The sequence below is a fragment of the Rhea pennata genome, chromosome 1 (genome assembly GCF_028389875.1).
Source record: "Rhea pennata isolate bPtePen1 chromosome 1, bPtePen1.pri, whole genome shotgun sequence".
Lineage (NCBI taxonomy): Eukaryota > Metazoa > Chordata > Aves > Rheiformes > Rheidae > Rhea > Rhea pennata.
Genome location: NC_084663.1, coordinates 75,999,732 through 76,018,523, shown reverse-complemented (window position 1 = coordinate 76,018,523; position 18,792 = coordinate 75,999,732). Strand labels below are relative to the sequence as shown.

Sequence of the window (18,792 nt, the reverse complement as noted above, 5' to 3'; positions counted from 1 at the left end):
CCTGAAAAGGGTTGTGCAATCTCTTTCCTTGAAAATATTCAAAGCCCACTTGGATGCGATCCTGTACAATGTGCTCTAGTTGACCCTGCTTGAGCAGAGCAGTTGTACTAGATGATATACAGAAGTCCCTTCCAACCTCAGTTGTTCTGTGATTCTATAAAATGCTCAGCCTAACACTGTAGATCACAGTCCTTATTTTATGTGGTGAATCCCCATTTAAGATTCAGATCCTCTTCTGATAAACACTGTACCATTGTATTTCCTCCATTGATTTTGATTTAAAAACAAGTTTGCTAGAAGATGGGCACGCAATATAAAGGATCCTTAGTTCTTGATTGCATGCTACTCTCAGAATATACAGGGAATATAGGACTGGTCTGAAATTTGGATCATTGTGGCTCCATTTTCTAAGAGCCGTACAGGCAGTGTTAGTACTGCACAGATTGTAAATGTACAGAATCAGGGAAAAAACTAGTAAGTTGATAAGAGTAACTTAACCTGTGCACTTAACTTACTTTGGATGCATGCAAGTCTTTTTGAGCAAGTCATCACAGCGATTGGATTATTTTGTTGTTTTAGCAAACCTTTATCACCCCGTGACTTCAAAAAAAAAAAAAAGTTGAAGTAGTTCAGGTTTAGATTTATTTCTAATAAAATCTTTCATGGAAAGTCTTTTTTTTCACAATTTATCCCAATTAAGTAGTGTGATTTTGTGAAATGGAAAGATAAGGCCAATGATAAGGTTCTGATTACAGAACATAAAAAAGCAAGGATATTAATAAAGGAGGCTTTGCATTTTAAATAGCTTTTTTTTTTATCTTGGCAAAACTCATACTTACAATGTCTTTGAAAATAAGAGGTCTTTTCAGGAGGCTCAGAATCTGCTCAGAATCTGATGTTAAAGAGTTAAAGCCCATATAATTACTAATAGGATGAATGTAATTCTGTTACAGCATGCTGTAGAGCTCACTAGGTGGAGCTCTAAGGTACCAGGTAATCCCTATGGGGACCTACATGGAAGAAACTCTCTGAGTATCCATGGAAAGACTTGAGCATGGAATTTACAACTGCACCTCGGTGTATTAACACAAAAATAAGAGAGCAGAATTAAAATAATAATACCATTGCCCTAGCCCTACAGGATTAAGGACAGGAATGCCCAAAGCAGAGGTGTAAACATTCAGAAAGCAAACAGCTTTTATGCCATGCACTAATTATTTCACAATTTCAGAATTTTGAGGAGGAGGAAGTGGTACATAATTTGACTAATGAAGAACCCAGGCTGAGCAATGTTTCTTTCATTTCTCTCCAATATCTTACAGCTTTAAGATGCTTAATGCTGCTGCATTCTGGGCAAGTATGTTGTACTGAAACTTGTAAGGAGCTTGGAAAAAAAAAGAGGCATCTAAAGTTATCACAAAAACTTTATTATCCAGATGACAAGTGGTGGTTACAAGCAACAGGGACTTGTTGGGGATGCTTGGGGATGACAAGGAGTTAAAAATAGAGAACCTCAGAGTAGCAAAGCAGTTCAGTAAGGAGGGCTCAGCGAAAGAAACAAAAGTATAAAATGAACAGTGGTGCAGAGTCAGCAAGGGGATGTCTGCAGATCATTGCAGCTCTGAAGAGCATCAGTCTGGAAGATTTCAGATTCACATTGCCCTTTAAGAGGTGAATTTCCTGTGCTGAGGTTTAAAAGGAAGGCTATCTCATTTGCTGCGCTGGTGATCCTGAAGCTTGTGATCCAAACCAGCTATCGGCCCTGTCAGTTAGGGTTTCTCTCAGTATTTGGGGGAAACCTCTCGTCTGTGCTTGGAGCCCCGTGGGGGATATGAGCGCCAGGGCCGGGCCAGGCCCCACGATGCCCGGGGGTCACCTGGGCATGTGGAAAAGCAGTGGCATCTCCCCATGTGGTGAGAGGCTCAAGAGGGCCGGGGGGAGAGGGGGCAAGACAGGCCAGGACGGTAAGGGGAAAGCGCCTGAGCCCTTCTCACTTTCTGTAGCAAAGCCCTAGAAATCCCTTAAAACATTATGGAAAGCTGGTGGCTAGTATTAATGGTAATGACCCGAGGCAAGTGGAAAAGTCAGCACCAGGAGGTAGACGACGCTGAGAGGGAGGCAAAGGGGACGGAAAAAAAAAAAAAAAAAAAAAAAAAAAAAAAGAAAAGAAAGAAAGAAAGAAAGAAAGTTTTCTTTTAGTCTGAGCCCGGGTTGGGGGGGTGGGGGCAATCCCTCTTAGCGGTTGTCAAGGAGATCGGCGGCTGGGTTTGCCGGACTCTGTCTTCAAAGCCCGCGGCACCCCGCGAGGGGCACGGGCAGCGCCCCGCAGGAGCTGGCGGGGGCCCTGGCGCCCGCGGGGTGCGCGTGCCGCGTGGGGGAGGGGTAACGGTCGCCCCGCGCGCCCGGCCCCTGAGGGGCGCAACGCAGCCCGCTCGCGCAGCTTCAGGAAGCAAAGCGCGCGGCTAACGGCCCCAGCGGCTCTTCCCGGGCTTCCTACCTGCCGGGAGAGGCGAGAGGTAGAGAAGGGGGCGTGCGTGTTTGGGGGGGCGAGGGGCGAAGACTTCGCACCGCTAGGCACAGCGCAACCGCCCCGCCGCGCCCCCCCCCTTCCCCTCCCCCGGCGACGGGGGCGCAGGGGCCGGCCGGCGGGGCGAGGGCGGGGGCTGGCTGAGGGGCAGCCGGGGCGGCCCGCCCTGGCCCGGCCCGCCCCGGCGGCCGGCGCCGCCCCCGCCGCGGGAGTCGCGGCGAATCAGCGGGGCGCTGTCAGGGCGTCAGCGCCGGCGGCTCCGCGCGGCCGGCCCCGAGCGCGTCCCTTATCGCAGACGGGCACCCGGGGCCGGGACCGCATCATTATCATGGGCACTGTTTGCTTTTCGCGGCGCTGCTGTTTGCTTTTCGCTCTCGCCTGGGCCGGCAGGTTTGCGGGAGGCAGCGGGGGCGCAGGTAAGAGGGAGCTTCGCCGCGGTTCCGCCCCAGGCTTGGGTTGCGCGGAGTCTCCACGGCACCGTACTTGTCCTCCCGCTTCTGCCTCATTTAAGGTGTTGGGGGGCGGGAGGTGTCACGTCGTGCTGCTAGTGTGGCAGGAGGTGTTGGAAGTTGTGCTTGGGAGGCGTTTTCTCGTATGTTTGACTGCTAGAGCCAGGGAACGTCTGTGGGGAGGGGTACGGGGGATTGGGAAGGAAAAGTTACTTTCCTTAAGTGCTTACGAGATGAATCTGTGTTGGATGCTGGAGACTCCCGGGAAGAAATGCTGGCTGTTACATCTTCTCAGGCTTTCCCTGTCCGCTCGTTAATCCAAAAACCTGATATTTCTTCATAGCCTCGCTTATGTCTGTTTAGTAGCAGTTATGATATTAAGGCTTTGCTCTGATATTAAAAAAAAAAGCACACTTCTACTTAGGAATGTTGTAAGCCAAAAGTAATTTTTTAAAGATATGTGTGCAGTTTCTGAAGTTGTACTAAAAGAAATCCTTTAAGGTGAAGTGGGTGTGTGTGGGGGGGGGGGGAATCCCTTCTTCACAGAGCTTAAATGCAACAAAATGAACAAAGTCGGTGTAAAAGTTCTTAAAGTCCAAGAAATGCAACATGGGATGTGGAGCAGAACGAGGGCTCATATTTGGTTTTGCCCTTTTCATTTGACTCATTGGCATTCACGCCTGACTCCCAGGCATCTTCTGGTTGCTGTGAAATGTCCCCCTTGGCTCAATGCAGTTTGAATTTTTGACGGCGTTATAAAGAGTCCAGCTGTCACTTTTGCTGATCTTGATGGGAGATGGGTGCCGGTTTAATGAGTCAAAAGTATGAACCAAAGCGCTTTAAAAAAATCGTCTTCTTTTCTTTTTGTGCTTGACTGAATCTGTGTCTGATCTGAGCAACACCCTCGGACCCCCTGAGGTTCACGTAAATCACAGCTAGATCTGAACCGTCTTGGCGGCTAAAATAAACGAATGGACAAAAAAGAAGGAGACAGATCACAGCAGCAGTGCGTTTCTCCAGAAGACACAATGCTCAGCGTTTGGGAGGGGAAAACTTTTCCTCTCTTTCTTAAAAAAAAAAAATAATAATACTAACGAGTCCATGCAGTTCTCTTGCTAGGAGACTGAAGGTGCACCCGCGGGGCTGTCTTGGTCTGCACCTCTCAGCAAAGTTGTCTGTTGTGTGTGCCTTCCCACAATATCTGATTATCCTCCTCTCTCTAAATAGCCCCCTCCTGTCCTCGGTGACTTTGAAGGATCCTTGTTTTATCACTGGAGATGGCTGAGTGAGCACTTCTGAAACAATTAGCGTAAGGATCTCAAGCTAACAATAAAACTGTTTTCACTTTACTGCACCTTTTTTGAGGATCTGTTAATCTAATTGGCATGAAACCAACCGCATATGTCTTTCGCTGAATGGCCCCTCCCTCTGCAGCACCCCTCTCTCCGTAATACTTTATAAAAATAAACGTGAAGCTGTGCTCTGTGCAGCTCTGTTAGCTGTTCCCCGGCTGGTAACCCACCTCTCCCGGGCAGAGAGCTCCCCTGCGTACTCCCTCCGCCTGGGAGCCCTAGATGTGCCTGTCGCATGAAGGACGAGGAAAACCATTCAAAGGGTATTAGGAACACGACGACGGCGGCCGATGGCCGCGGCGGCCCGGCCCGGCCCGACGGCCAGTGTCCCCGCGCACCGCCGCGCTCCGGCGGCGGCAGCATCGCCGTTCCCCGCGCCGCGGCCCCGCCGCAGCCGTAGGGAACGACGGCAGATGCGGGAGGGGCGAAGGGAAGGTTAGGCAGGACTTTTAATGTTCCCATGTTAACAGCACACCCCATCCGTGAATAGGTCGGAGCTTTTCTTTCCATGTTCACTCCATTAACATTCCCACGACTACCAAATCTCGACTCGCTCTCATCTTCTCCTCCCTCCCCCATTCTCTTTAAATCCGGGGGAGAAAACGAATGCCCATCACTGAAATGTCTGTAAGGGTTTCCTACACGGAAAACAAGAGCGGTCGGGGCTCCTCCTTTCAGCGTCCGGCACATCAGTAAAGCACCCTGACGAGCAGTGGCCGGGAAGGCTGCTAGGACCTTTTCGTTCTGAATGGGTTTTAGTCTATGTAGATGATGTTATTGCAGGTTGCTTTTCTCCCCACTAACTTATCGAGTTTCATATGGTCTTCTATTTATTTTTTTTGTGCCTCTTAATAAAAAAGGATTAATGCGGTTTTCCTGTTCAAATATTTCTTTTTCTCATTCCCCTGCCAGCCGAGTTTGTTTAAACTAGTGTCTGTCTTTATAAATTAAGAAGATCTCTTTGCTAGAAGCATGCAAATAGGCTTTTATTCTCCTGTTCTGGTTCCTTTAAACACTCTCATGTTTTGACTAACAAATGGGTGTGGGTCTCCAGCGCTAGACCTGTACAGCAGACGCTAATTTCTAGTGTGTACTGATTTTCTAATACAGAAACGTGGGGCTGAGCTCGTCTAGCTTTGTGGAGGGAAAGCAGGATTTATAAATGGTTTAAGGAGAGCATAACGCATTGGTTTGTTCAATTGTTTAACCTTGGATGTCCCCACGTCCAGGATGACACTCAAAAGGTAGACAAGCCAGCAGCTTCTTCAAAGGGAGCTTGAAGCTCAGGTCTCCCTTCTTATCTCTCTCCCCTGGGGTTCATTCTGTGATTCCAGATGTCGACGAGTGCGCAGAAGCTACAGATGACTGTCACATTGATGCAATTTGCCAGAACACACCGAAATCCTACAAATGCATCTGCAAACCGGGTTATAAAGGCGAAGGGAAACAATGTGAAGGTAAGGGCAGCCGGGCTCCTTTCCTATCTCTCCCCCCCCTTCTCTTATTTGTTTGCTCTTTAAAAGCTTTTGTAAATAGCTGAATTCCTGAAACGATTAATGCAGGTTAATTAATTAAGATTAATGCTGCTTAACCTTAAATCTCGGTGTTTATTGGCAAGCATCCCCTGCTGCTTTTGCTAATTGTCCGGCATCACAAACATCGCGTCCTCCAGCTTACTTTTCAATATAAAAAAGGAGGAAGGGGTTGTCCCCAACAAAGCTAGCTGGGTTTAACACCGGCTTCTCCCGGCCGGTGCCGGTGCTCGGAGCGCCGCGAGAAGCACGCGGGACCCGCCCCGCCGGGGGCGGTGCCGCGCCGCGCCGGGGCGACCTGCCGCGCCTCGGGTGGCCTCCCCTGCCTTGCCCTCCTCTGCGCAGCCGGGCGGCGGCCGCCGCGGGGACGCGGCGCTGGGGCGCGGAGTGGAGCGGCAGGCGTCTCCCCACCTCTGCCATAGCCGCGGGGTCGCGCCTGCTCGCGACCCCCTCGGCGCGGCGCCGCGGACTGCCCCACTCGCTCTGCCGGGTGCCTCCCAGGCACAGGGAAACTAGGATCTCCCGGCGGGGTAGTGGATTGCTGCCCTCACCCTCCCGAGCACACACACTCACATAGGGGCCAATTCAGTAGGAATTTTTCCACGTCAACTTGACCGGGACATCAGAGTGCCGTTCCCCTTCACATTAGGCAAGTGCCAAATCACGACGTATTTCTGAGTCTGTGGAACACTTATTGTTAAAGAACAAAGAAACAAACAAACCCACTTTTTCAGTTTGTACTTGCCAGGCTTTTAAAAGCTGGTTTACTTTTGTATGTCTTTAAGTCAATGCATTCAACTGAAAAGGATCTAGCATGTTTTACTGTGCACATTGTACAGTCATATTTAAGGTTTTGTAAAGTATGTCTTGTCTCTTGAACTTCAACAGAGAGGTTATTCTCTAGTGACAAGAACTAATCACAGCAGAATACCTTTAAATAAAGGATGCAAGATTATTGTTTTTTCTACTTGTAGATGCTTAGCAGCTATTTAAATTTTTGTTCCAAGTCTCCTTTTCTACTGCAGACTGCAACTTTTTCAAAATGTATATGGCCAGTCCATTAAAAAGATTAAAGACCTAGAAATGACTTTGCTGAAGTCTACAAAAATTTGAAACCACGTATTATTCTCCATGGACTTCCAAAGTGTTTGTTCAAGTGCCCTCATAAAGCATTTTTGTGGTTGTCGTATTTTTCTGTCTTGGGCTTAAACTGACAGAGATAAAGTCCTACTGTCCATCTCTTGGTACTCCAGTGTCTCGGAACTGCTGTTCATTTGGAAGGCAAATTCTCTTTCTCTCAAACTGACAGGACAATCATTCAGTGTCACTTTCCTCCCCTATTTATCCCTTCCAGGCAAGGAGCTCTGTGCACAGAAAAAATGTACTCAAGGCCACAGCTAAAGAAGTTGCAGCATTCTCAGAATTGGTACTTGTTTCTATAATGGTTTTCCACATCAAAAGTTTTCTTAATCTTTAACTAGTCATATTTTAGATGTTGAGCTCTGTTTAATGGTAGACCTGGCTGATACTCATGCTCATTTGATACATGCATTTCTCTTTGCCTGACTTACCTTGGCTCAGTAAAAAAGAGCGCTCTATGAGTAGCAGAATTCAGATTTCCCTGCAGAATGATGTATGGAATCATGGAATTTCTGTGGCTCATGTTGAACTCCAGTATCTGAAGGTATTTAGCATCTGACAAACTTGATAAGTAAAGTAAGGTACGGCAGACTGCAACATGTTCTGCCTGGGTCTTAAGCTCTTGGTATTAGTCAGGTAAACAAATGTGAGGTGTCTAAACCAGAGATTACTTTACTATACATGAAATATAACATTTCCTATGATGTTATACTGGTAATTTAAAAGATTTTGCATCACTTTATATGCATCTTCAGTTCATGATTAATATCCAATTTTGAGATGAGCAGAAAACTTGAAATACTGTGGATGTTTCTCTTCTGGAGCCTACTTTAGAATACCTACATAATACTTCTTATTTTGGTCCCAAAGTACTTTAAAACTTTGTTATTGAAGTAATGTAACTTCAGTGGCAGGCAAATATCATCGTATCATTTTTATAAGTGAGTAAACTTAAATCTTTAGAGGTGAAGGCAGGGTCGCGCAAGTCAGTGGCAGACCTAAGATCTTCCTCAGGTTTGTTATTTACATAAAGTAGGTTTATTTTGCATCATGAGGCTAAGTATTCAAAACCTATAGAGATGAACAGAATGCAGTATTGATTGATATTTAATATTCTGTCACAAGACAATACCAGTAATCAGCCTTTTAAAAATTATGTTTTAAGATAGAAGTGACATGCTTGTAATAGCAAAAATGAATACACCATACAGTTTTTCCAAGCTGGGTTGTTAAGTGATTGTGGTTCTTCATAACTAAACTTTTAAGTAGCTTTTTCATCACTGAAACTAGCTATGTGTGAGAAAAGATTGTCTTCTGTAAAGATAATGTGCCTCCTTAACTGAATTCTTACTGGCATTTGTAGCAAACTATCTGTTTTGCTTTGTGTCTGAAGAACATTCATTATAGCGTAGCTACTTGTTATAGTGCAAGCTCTTGTATAGAACCAGGTTCAGTAAACAAACAAGGATTACCAGGATTGCAATTTATATGCAGCAGTGAGCTTAAAGAAAATACACTGTGTCATCAGATTTACCATAAACTGGGACTTCACTAAATTTTTTAGAATATACTGAGATATTAAAATTAATTTAGAGAGATTCCACTGCACATGTGAATTTACCTTAAGATCAGTCTTAAATATTGCTTTCATTCACATAAAATGCATTTTTGGGGAAAGGAATGGCGTATGGGAATTAACATAATTTGGGTATTTTTAAGTTTTATAATAGTAACGGAGCAGAGATTATATGAATAGGTCCAGAATGTATGTACTTCATATATGCTTAAGTATTTATTAATACTTTTTAATTCAAAGATAATGAATAGTTTAAAAAGTGGGACATTTGAGGCTCATACATGCCTCTCTTTTCACAAGAAATAGGGAGCCCAGCCACTTGTGCAGGATTTTGTGTAGATGTTGCTATTCTCTGACCCAAAGAGTGGGGAGAAATGCACCAGAAACAGTCCTTTAAGGACATGCAGAGCACTTTTAACAGCAATTACAATGAAATGTCTTTTTTTTTCTTGACAATCTTTTAAATTCCCTTAGCAGGGAATTTGTTCTTGAACTTTCCTTTTCTCCTCAAAATGTCTTTTGGGCTAGGTTTTTCCAGGATTTCTGAGGACTGGGAATGATTTCTCAGTATTGAAATTCTTTTCTTTCTTTTGGTTGCCTGAACCTGCTGACCTATGTCTTTCCATAGAGCTTAGTTGTTTCTCCAGGCAGAAGAGATGTTCATGTGTCCTGGCCATTGCTTGCCCCTGGAGATTTCAGTTTACCTTTTCTTTTCAACAAGATTTTTGCTGTGGCAGAGTAAAGCCATAGGTAGGTTCAGCACTACTAGTACCCAAAGATGGTTTCAAATCTATCTTGGGCTTAACTCATCCTCTTCTGGAAATATAAGATAGCAGTAAACACATATGCTTTATGTTGTGATTTTTGTTTTCCAGTGAACAGAATGATCATAAAATTCCTGATGTATGGCAGGTCACCCCCAGTATTTGTTATGAATGCCATGATGATACTTCCTCATAGCATGCAAAATGGCAATGTCCTTTGACCACAAGTTTTCTAACTAGTGTTTCCATATGATGGAATAGTGTGTCTAGCTCAAGTAATCTTAAAAATAGATTTGCTTCCAATTGTTTTTTTTTTCTCCATATACAACCTCTGACTCTTAACTGATAGTTACTTCAGTTTCCCTGGCCCTGACAGACCTTGTATTACCTAGGTCTTCCATGTTGTGATTTTAGTCAGTATCTCAAACACTGGCCTCCATTCAGCTGCAAGCAAGCTCCTTCTCATTGAGCAGGTTTTGGGGTCTTCTCTTCTTTAACTTTTGGTCTCAGGCTTTCCCGTTAAGTTGAAATAGTCAGCTGGAAAATTATGTCAAAGCAATGGGAAATCCAGCAGGTGCAAAAAGATTCTGACTCCTATTGCCCTCCAGTAGGCCTCCGATGAGAGGGCCTCCTCTGTCCACACTTGTGTTGTTGCAGGATTCCCTGTCGTTGATCAGTTTATGAAAGGGTTTATCTCTTAAACCCAGTTAATCTTTTTGCCCATACTCCTGGGTTAAGGCTATTCCAGACCCTCATGCCAATAATGATTACAAAACTCTGTGTAGTTGCTGATTGATGGTAATCTGTGTCCATTTTATATCCAGTTAGTCTGTCAACTTTATCTTCTATTTTAAACATTTTTTCTCCCAGCCTACTGTTTATTCCCAGTGTGAGTGTGATTTCAGTGAGTTGCTGTAGTTGTTTCTTTTTCTTTTGGATGGCGTCTTATCTGTAGGACCCTCTCTGTACAGTATGTAGAAGACATGATTGGGTGGGTATGATTTTTTTCCTGAAAAAAATGTTCACTGGAACCTAGTACTTCTAGGTTGCAAATCTCTGCTTTGAGATTTTTAGTATTCAGTAAGATTTCCTGTTTGATCTGGTTTTTATATCATTTTCCATAGTATTTGCATAAATGTTTTTCAGTTCCTCTTATAACTGATCTGACAGTTGCTGTCATGCTTCTTAACTCTTTGCACAGAAGAGAAAAGCTATGGATAATAGTTTTAATGGCACAGGCATTCACTCTATATAACCTCTCAGCTATAAATTTGGTTCTCTTGTGAAGCTTGATAATATTGCTGATATATTTCTTGCTGAGGGCAACATTCATATACCATGGTAAAATACCGTGGCAGAGTCTGTCTTGAGAAGATGATTTTCAGGTTTCTGCTCATATTCAAAATTTGTACTAGCAGAGTAGGTGTCTGAAAACACAGACTCTCAGCAGCAGTTCTGCCTGTGAGCTGGGTTAGCCCATGCCATTTTAGTGATGTAACTTTGTTAACAAAGTTAAGTGCATATGTTAATGCACTTATAGTTCCTTTTCTCATGTAAGTAATTATTCCAGGTAAGCAGGCAGATGGTCATGATAATCTTAGTAATGGCAAAGAAGGCTGTTATTCTTGATTCCCCCAATGATAGGGCCTCACTGGATTTAAATATGACATAGTCTTCCCTCAATTACAGATTATTTTCAGATCCAGGTACATTATATTCTTCTGTCAAAGGCACACATCCACCTTGTAACACATGTGGATTGTACCTTCTGAACCCCTGGGTTCACCTAATGATGGCTTGGCTGAAGGAGGCTTCTGGAAGAAGTGTACCGAAGCAATCTAACAAGGCTTCTCCTCATGCAAGCCTGATACACTGCTCCCCACAACCACTGCCATAGTTCCTAACACTTGTTTATGTACAGTGAATGGAAGTACTCAGTACAGTGCTTGGAAACGTATTTGTATTGATATACCTAAATTTTATTATTTCCATTGGTCTTTTATCACATCCAGCTTTGTTTCAGACACAATCTACGGCTGCAGACAAAAAAAAAGTGGCGTGCAATACAGATCGTCTCTAAAATGTTAACTGAAAGCCTTTCCTGAGCTAAAAATTCTAATTTTGTGGAAAGCAAAAATGGTAGTATATTTCTTTCTTTAAAATAATATTTGGGACCTTTGGGAGTATCCCATGCAATTTTGTCTTCATGCTGCAGATGGACTAATGTCCTTAAGCTGAAATTTAAACTACGTGTGGTGTTTGTGATAATACTCTAAAGTTTAAAATGAGTAGCTCATTGAATTTACAATGATTCAGAAATGGCATAGATAAATCACTCATTATAATCTTTGATAACTTTGTGGGTGTGAAGCCAAGTTTCTTCCTGTACTTGTTTGTTAGGTCTGTTTTTAAAGGATTCTAAACAAATCTTAGCAACTGAAAAAAATACATAAATTTTATCATCTCATCACTCTTGTTTGAACAATAGTAATGATTGTTTCTGCAAGGTTAATTTAATATATTTCCTACAATATTAATCATGTTTACGAGATTTAGTTTCATTTGCTTAAGGAGCTGGTCTCACTCATTGGGTTTTAATTTTACTTTAGTCTTTCCAATACCTGCTATGTATTTCTCATGCTCTCCAAAAATGAATCCAAATATTGTCGCAGAGCTGCTCTAAATCAGTCCACCTGGAAGCAGCACAGGACACTTCAGAGTTCTCATTTCCCAGTTCCTTGTTCATTATGTTGCACTTAAGCTGCATCCTCTCTGGAAGGATAAATAAGTACCTGGGCTTTGGGATGTGTCTTAAATGGAATGATGATCCCATTTCTTCTAAGACCCACATGTTGTCCCATCAATCCACTCAGCAAGTCTTTCATGAGGAGACCATCTTTATTAATGAAGTCATGTGAGACTGAATGAACACTACTGGTTGTCCTCTGGTTTCCGAAACTTACGCGTCTTGATGCTTGCGTATCTCAAGTGAGCTCAGGCTTGTGCTGTCTGTCCGTCTGTCCCACTCTGCTGAACAACAGGGATGCCACTGAACAAGGCAGTCTAAGTGACTTCTTCCTGGTTGATGATTCTTCTGATTACAATAGGTGAATTCATTCCTTTGAGGAAGGGTTGTCTTCTGGGATTTTGCAAATATTGACTCATTTTAAGCTGAATGTTATCACTGCATCCATAGCCTTATTGTTCTTGCATGTAAAAATGCAATGTGGGTACTAGGTTTGCTTGGTCAGACCCACTAATAATACCCTGCTACATGCCTGTCAGAGGAATTAAAAAAAAAAAAAAAAAAAAAAAAAAAGCAAAGAAAGGATTTTTTGAACAGCTCTGTTTAATTAAAAGTAAAAAAGATGTATCTACACTCTGTTTACTTACTGTGTTCTCAAAAGCTGCAGGAAGGTAAATCTCTTTTTTCCTTACTATTGTTTCATCCTTTTCTGGTTTTTGTTATTTTCTTCATAACCTTTTTTATGACCTGATCTCAGTTTAGTGCTTGAGGCTTTGACACCTGATTCAATTTCTTTCGAACTTTAGTACATACTGAAGCTGCTGTGCTTTCTAATTTCATAGTTAAAATTCTCCCACTACCTTAACAGATGCCAATTTTCCAGCAGTTATGAAGGCAAACATTAATGTCAGGTTGAACTTAATGTCTCCCTTCCCTAATGGCTGTGTTACCTGGATGAGATCACTTGCTGCAAGAGTTTGTGATGCCTATTTTGTCATGTAGACCTGCAGCAGGCCATGTGAGCGCAGAAGAGGAGACAGTTGGCCTCCCTGCAGTTCTGTGGCGATTTTCATTTCAGAGTCAGATCTTCCTAGCTTTATTCACAGGGGGTACAGCCTTACTCTGAGTGAGCCATTGTGGTGATTTTACTGAAAGCAACTCCAGGATGAAGCACTATATGTTGTCAAAAAGGGAGCAAAAATGTCAATTGACTTATTTGATTGGAACTCAGTAACTATGTTTTCTTCTCTCTGAAAATCCTACTCATTTGGTTAGATAATTTCATGTATCATTTTTGATTTAGGCTGATAAAGGTGTCTCCCAGAATCCCATATTGAGGTCTTCTGTTTCTGTGCCCTTTTTAAATTGTCTTTTACCATTGAAAGCCAGATTCCCAGCTTGCCAGTTTGGTGACTACTTTAGGGACCTACAGTCTGTTAGGGGGTGGAGAGGAAGTAGCAAGCATGAAAATGCTCCTGAGAGTGTTCTGTAGTAAAAAAGAATTTTATTACTGCCTAAGTGAATTAGAAGTTTACAATACCCCCCACACACACCTTTTTCTTTTCCTTGATGCTGCTTCTGTTCCTTGAATGGGGCTTTTGGTTTTGGCCAGGATTCAGGCCTGATATTTTTTTCTTGCAGATTGCTTTATTTTTCTGACTGTGTTCATCAGTTATCCAATAAAACCAGCATATCCTTCAATCATGACAGCAGGACCTGTCTAATAGCTTACAGTGCCATCAGTACTCATGTATCACATACCCCCTTGTTTTCTCCTCTACCTTTTCCTGCCTAGCCTGTCCTGCCTCTCAGAGTTACTTTCGCTCAGTCCATAATTGCTTCAGTGAACAGCTCCCCCGGTGGTCCAGTTTGGAAATCTTCCATTTTTACTTAGAAAAGGAACATTTGCTCCCCACCCCAGAAATGCTTCTTGGAAACAAATATCACTATGTTTTGCATAAACAAATACCATGCCGCTAGAAATATGGCCTCATTCTTCAGCAGCCTTACATGTAATTCTCAATTTGGAAAAAATAAGTTTTTTCCAAGGACACTTCTCTAAATAGTTGATAAGCTCCCCGTCTGCTGGATGGTCTATGGGTACTCTGGGAACTTATAAATATATATAAAATTTCATCAGTCTCAACAGTTGCTGAGCTGCAGAACCCAGGGTGGCCTCCTGTGGTGATGTAAACTTGGTATTTAGAAAGAACTTCTTCTTTCCCCAAAATATACAGAGTAAATTATCTGCCAGAAAAATTGTAATAAAATGAAAGAGCATAAATAAAATGTACTGTTTAATGTGGTAACAGTCTTTCCTTTCTTTTGTCTGTATTCTTTATACATCTGGCACACATTGCCCAATTGATTTCTGTATTTCTCTGTAGTCTTTCCTATTCTCCTGCCTACCAGACAGGAGATGATCATTCTGATGATGTAGTCTCCTTTCCTTACATTCTTCATCTTTATGTTGCCCTCAATACTCTGTTGTTCAGCTGCCTCTTAACCCTGTCACTTCCATGTTGCAAATCTTATTTCTCTTTCTTTTGCCTTCTTTTAGTGTGTCCTTCCTGCCTCTTTTTTATCTTGATCTGTTTACCTTCCTTTGGCATCTGTCTCAGTGGCTTATTTAAGTTACAGCATTTTTATTCTGGGACCCAGTGTCCCATAGCAAGACTTCTCTGGGACTGGAGAACTGGGAGCTGCAAGCTTTGAGGACCCCTTACTGGCCCTCTCCCTTGAGTTCTGTCTTCAAGGCCAAGCACTCCCTGCCAGCACTCAGTTTTCCTGTTTTCCTTTTCCCTCCTTTTCTCTTCTTCTTCTCTGTCTCCCTTTCTAGCTCAGAGTTTGCTTGCCCCTCAGCCTGTTCCAGGCTGTTTCCACCCTCTTTGGACCTATGGCTCATTCCTCAGATGGTTAGCTGGAAAGACATCATTGTGTGGCTGTTTGCTGTCACTTGTCAGGTCTCACCTGATTATGGAGTTGGTCAGTACATGTGTCCATCATATGACCAAAATACACATGTCCTTTGCTATGTGGCTAAACATACACTGATGTATAATGTGGTCAGAGAGCCTTCGGTTGAATGACGGGAGAGGAGGTGGGGAATGTGGCCTTAGGTTGCTTCTGTAATCCTTGCCAAAATAAACTCCACTAATGTGACTTTTGTTTCCTTTGCATTTGAGCCATGAGCCATGTAGCATTCTCTCTGATGCCCTTAGGACATTGCAGAGGTAATGGGTATCATCAAGCAGATGGTGCATACAGCCTCTGTACTGATGGTGCTAGCCCAATCCCATTCTAGACCAGAATAACTGGGAGCTAGAATTAGAGGGGAAGTTTGACCTGGCCTCAGGTAGCTCTGGAATGGAGGACGTACGGCAGGAAGCTGTAGGAAAAATGCATATGCAATCTGGTCAGAAAAACAATAGTACTGTACTTCCACAATGCACTGATTTAGGAAGTTCCTGTTTGCTTGATTATGTTTTTTGGTACAGGGCAACTGATGTGGGGCTGCACTGTGAAGAATATCACCAAAATAATAAAAAGAGAAAGGAAAGCAAAGGATTACAGCATGGCCCCATATGCAGTTGTAAACTGAAGAGGCAATGAACTGTGTAGTATAGAGGCTGAAACAAATATCAGGGAGAAGATTATGGTGGAATAGGGTGAGTAGGTTTCTTAATTTGCCTTAGTTTCTGGAGCCCTTGTATTGTGAAACTGCAGCCTAAGGCTGAAAAAACATCCACCAAGGATGACATTTTGAAAACTTTATCTGTCTAAATTTCAGCATGTACCTGCTGAGCTTGTGAATTTATTTGACTGTGATAGATTATTTTTTGCTTGGTTGAATTTTCAGCCATAGCTGGCCAAGAAATCCACTGAAAGATAGCTTCCCACCTCCTTACAAGAAGTTGCTCAAAAATCTGAGAGCACTGTCTATGCAAGTAAGTGGGGGGCTGATGCTTTTTTAAACATAGTAAAGCTGTGCATTTGCCATCAAATCACCTTAGGAAAAGACCTGTTTTATTGTTGTTTAGTTTAGCCTATGTTTTTGTTTCAAATTTCAGCCTCCTAAAAAGAGCCTTACATTAAAGAAGATGTCTTGCATGAAGCATTCTAGTCCAAGCATAAATATTTGGCAGGGTTATAAGAAACTGAACATACAATTTGACAGGGCACCTTAAAATTGCAAGGCTTTCCTGCACATTTAAGATGCTCTGCAAAAGGAATATATTCATGCTGCGGTTTGAAGAGTTGTTTTATTCAAATGCCTTGATTCACCAAAGCACTTGAGCATGTACTTAATCTTATGTAGATGTTACTTTTCAAAGTAATTTCCACTAACTGCTTTATTAAATTTAAATTATTGGTTTAGTACTACAGTGCCCATTCTCTGGAGAAAAGCTGTAGAAGATAACAGTTTTTCCTTCAGTGACCAAGAAAAGGAAAAAAAAAAAAAAAGAAAGAGTCTGTGTCATTTAATAAGCTGATGTAAGGCCTTCGTCTTGCAGACGTGAACTAGTGTTTAACATGTGAGCAGTCTGTTTGGTGCCATTTGTCCTATAGATAACATATCAAATTCAAGGCTATGCTTTTACAGTTATTGATAATATTTTACAGTACAGACATCACTGACAGAATCAGAAATACTAAGTAGATGAAGTGGACTTCAAGTTGCTTTGGTTTCCATAGTAAATTTATTAAGCAGATGAGCTTTTCTGTCAGAGAATATAAAAGCCAATTTGCATTTACACTCAGCTTGAAACTACTGAGCTCAGTATATAACTGTTCCCAAGACCTAGCCTGCATGAACCACAGTCAGTCCTCATGTTTTACAAGGCATCATGCTCACGGAGCATCAAAATTTTAACTGAAAAAACCCATATGAAAGTGACGTCTAATATTGATTTGGTGTCTGTTATTGTTTTGGGGGCCTGCTGCAGAATTCTTACTGTGCCTTGGAGACAAGGGAATGGAAATCACTGCTGTAGTTGTTATTTGTTGGACATATCATTGCTGGAAATACTGCAGGACGTAACTGTGATGCATTCCAGTTCTCTTTGTTGTCTGAAGGAAACTGTGCTGAAGTGCTTTTGCCCTGATTTCATTATCTGGAAGCTGAGGCTACATTCAAAGCTTTCAAGCAAGTAGGTCACCCCATTACAGTGGAAAAGTACTTAAAGTTAGTGGGTATCTACTTTATTGAATGGGAGTGTGGGTAATGCATATCTATATTTTTGGCAGCAGGTATGTAGGAGGAATTAGATATATGACTTTAATACCTGCCTTCATACCTCTAGAGATAAAGTGTCTTTTACTGAGGTAGAGCTGTGTCTTTATTTTATTTTCACTTTTCTTCTGTTTGTTAAATGTTATTGGAAAAGCATTCCATAAAAACCTTGATTTGCAGAAATGACTATTTCTATCTAGCTACAAAGCACCAAATTCCAACTTTATTCAGAAAATTCCATTTTTCTGATGTATTCCAACCTAACTAAAGGTTGGTATGATCAAAAGATCTCTTTTCACCTCTTTGCCGCCTCTGTTCTTCCACTTTTTTCTTATACCAACCCAACTGCATGGGGTTGTTGTGTCTGCAGCGGTAGAGCTGATCCTTAGTAATGGTCTCAGTGTACTACACACCTGAAAGACAGGCGGTCCATACTGATTGCTTTTGTTTCTGGTTGATTGATAAAGGATTTCCTCAAGGGTTCTCACAGTGGCTTTGTCTATGTGGACCTATTCTGGGCAAAGGCAGTCATGCTCTGCCTGTGTTTCAGAGTGACCCAAAGCCATGTGAGAGCTTCACTAGGGAGGCTTAGCTTGAACTACTTGACTTTTAGAGGGCAGGGCCTGATATCCCAGGCTTTGCTGTGCACAAGTGGAGCCCTGTGGCTTTTGCTTGGCTCGAATTCCTAGCAAAGCGAATTCGCCTCTGTTCGAAGTGGAGTATGGAGAGGTGTGCAGAATGTGAGGAATAATGAGGGAATGAGGGCTGCCAGAATTGCTCTGACTTGTGACTGTTCTGACTTTTAAGAGTGAGCCAGGGAACAAGCCTGAGGCAGGAGTGGACAACCTCATCTTGTTTTCTTGAAGTAAAGACCTGAAGACTAAAATGGTTTGGTTGGGTATTGTCCGTTTCATTAGGTATCGACTATTTCATTATATGAAAATGAAAGTGGCTGATGCCTCCCCTTCCATATGCAAATGATTTTATATCTAGGGAGATTATGGAACTTTTATGTTACAGTTCTTTGAAAAGCTTTAAAAATGGAAACAAGCCCTCAAATTCTTGTTTACAATATGATTAACCACTCTGGTGGATGAGGAAAACAAGTTTTTGTGATATGGATAAAATCCAAAGTGTTGTCACTTATGTTTTATGTTTTTAGTTTTTTCTAACACAACTATGATCTTTATGGAAGGTCACAGATGATTGCTGTAGCTGTTACAAAGTCCCATACTTTGTACAGGAAAACAATATGAATCCTTAGCCTGAGAAAGATTACATGATGTGTTGCCTGAGTTAGCAAGAGTGAACTTGAGGCATGCTGGCCTGAAAGAGATGCCTTTCAGAAAGGACTGGCAGGTTTCTGTTAATGTTGCCATTCAGCAAGGAAAATCCCAATGCATATAACTGTGAAGCCACCTAAATTACTGTGTTTGCACACAGCATATACTGTAGGTCTTGTGTTTAAGGAAA

General features: G+C 42.5%; 1 protein-coding gene across 1 annotated transcript in view; it reads left to right on the top strand.

Annotated features, from left to right (window-relative positions):
- The first annotated feature begins 2,855 nt into the window (after positions 1-2,855).
- SCUBE1 (signal peptide, CUB domain and EGF like domain containing 1) overlaps positions 2,856-18,792 on the top strand; it is a 209,806-nt gene continuing 193,869 nt past the window's right edge. Inside the window, exons 1-2 of the mRNA XM_062570700.1 lie at positions 2,856-2,943; positions 5,663-5,785. Of these exons, the coding sequence (XP_062426684.1) occupies positions 2,856-2,943; positions 5,663-5,785 (211 nt within the window). The remainder of the gene's footprint in view (positions 2,944-5,662; positions 5,786-18,792) is intronic.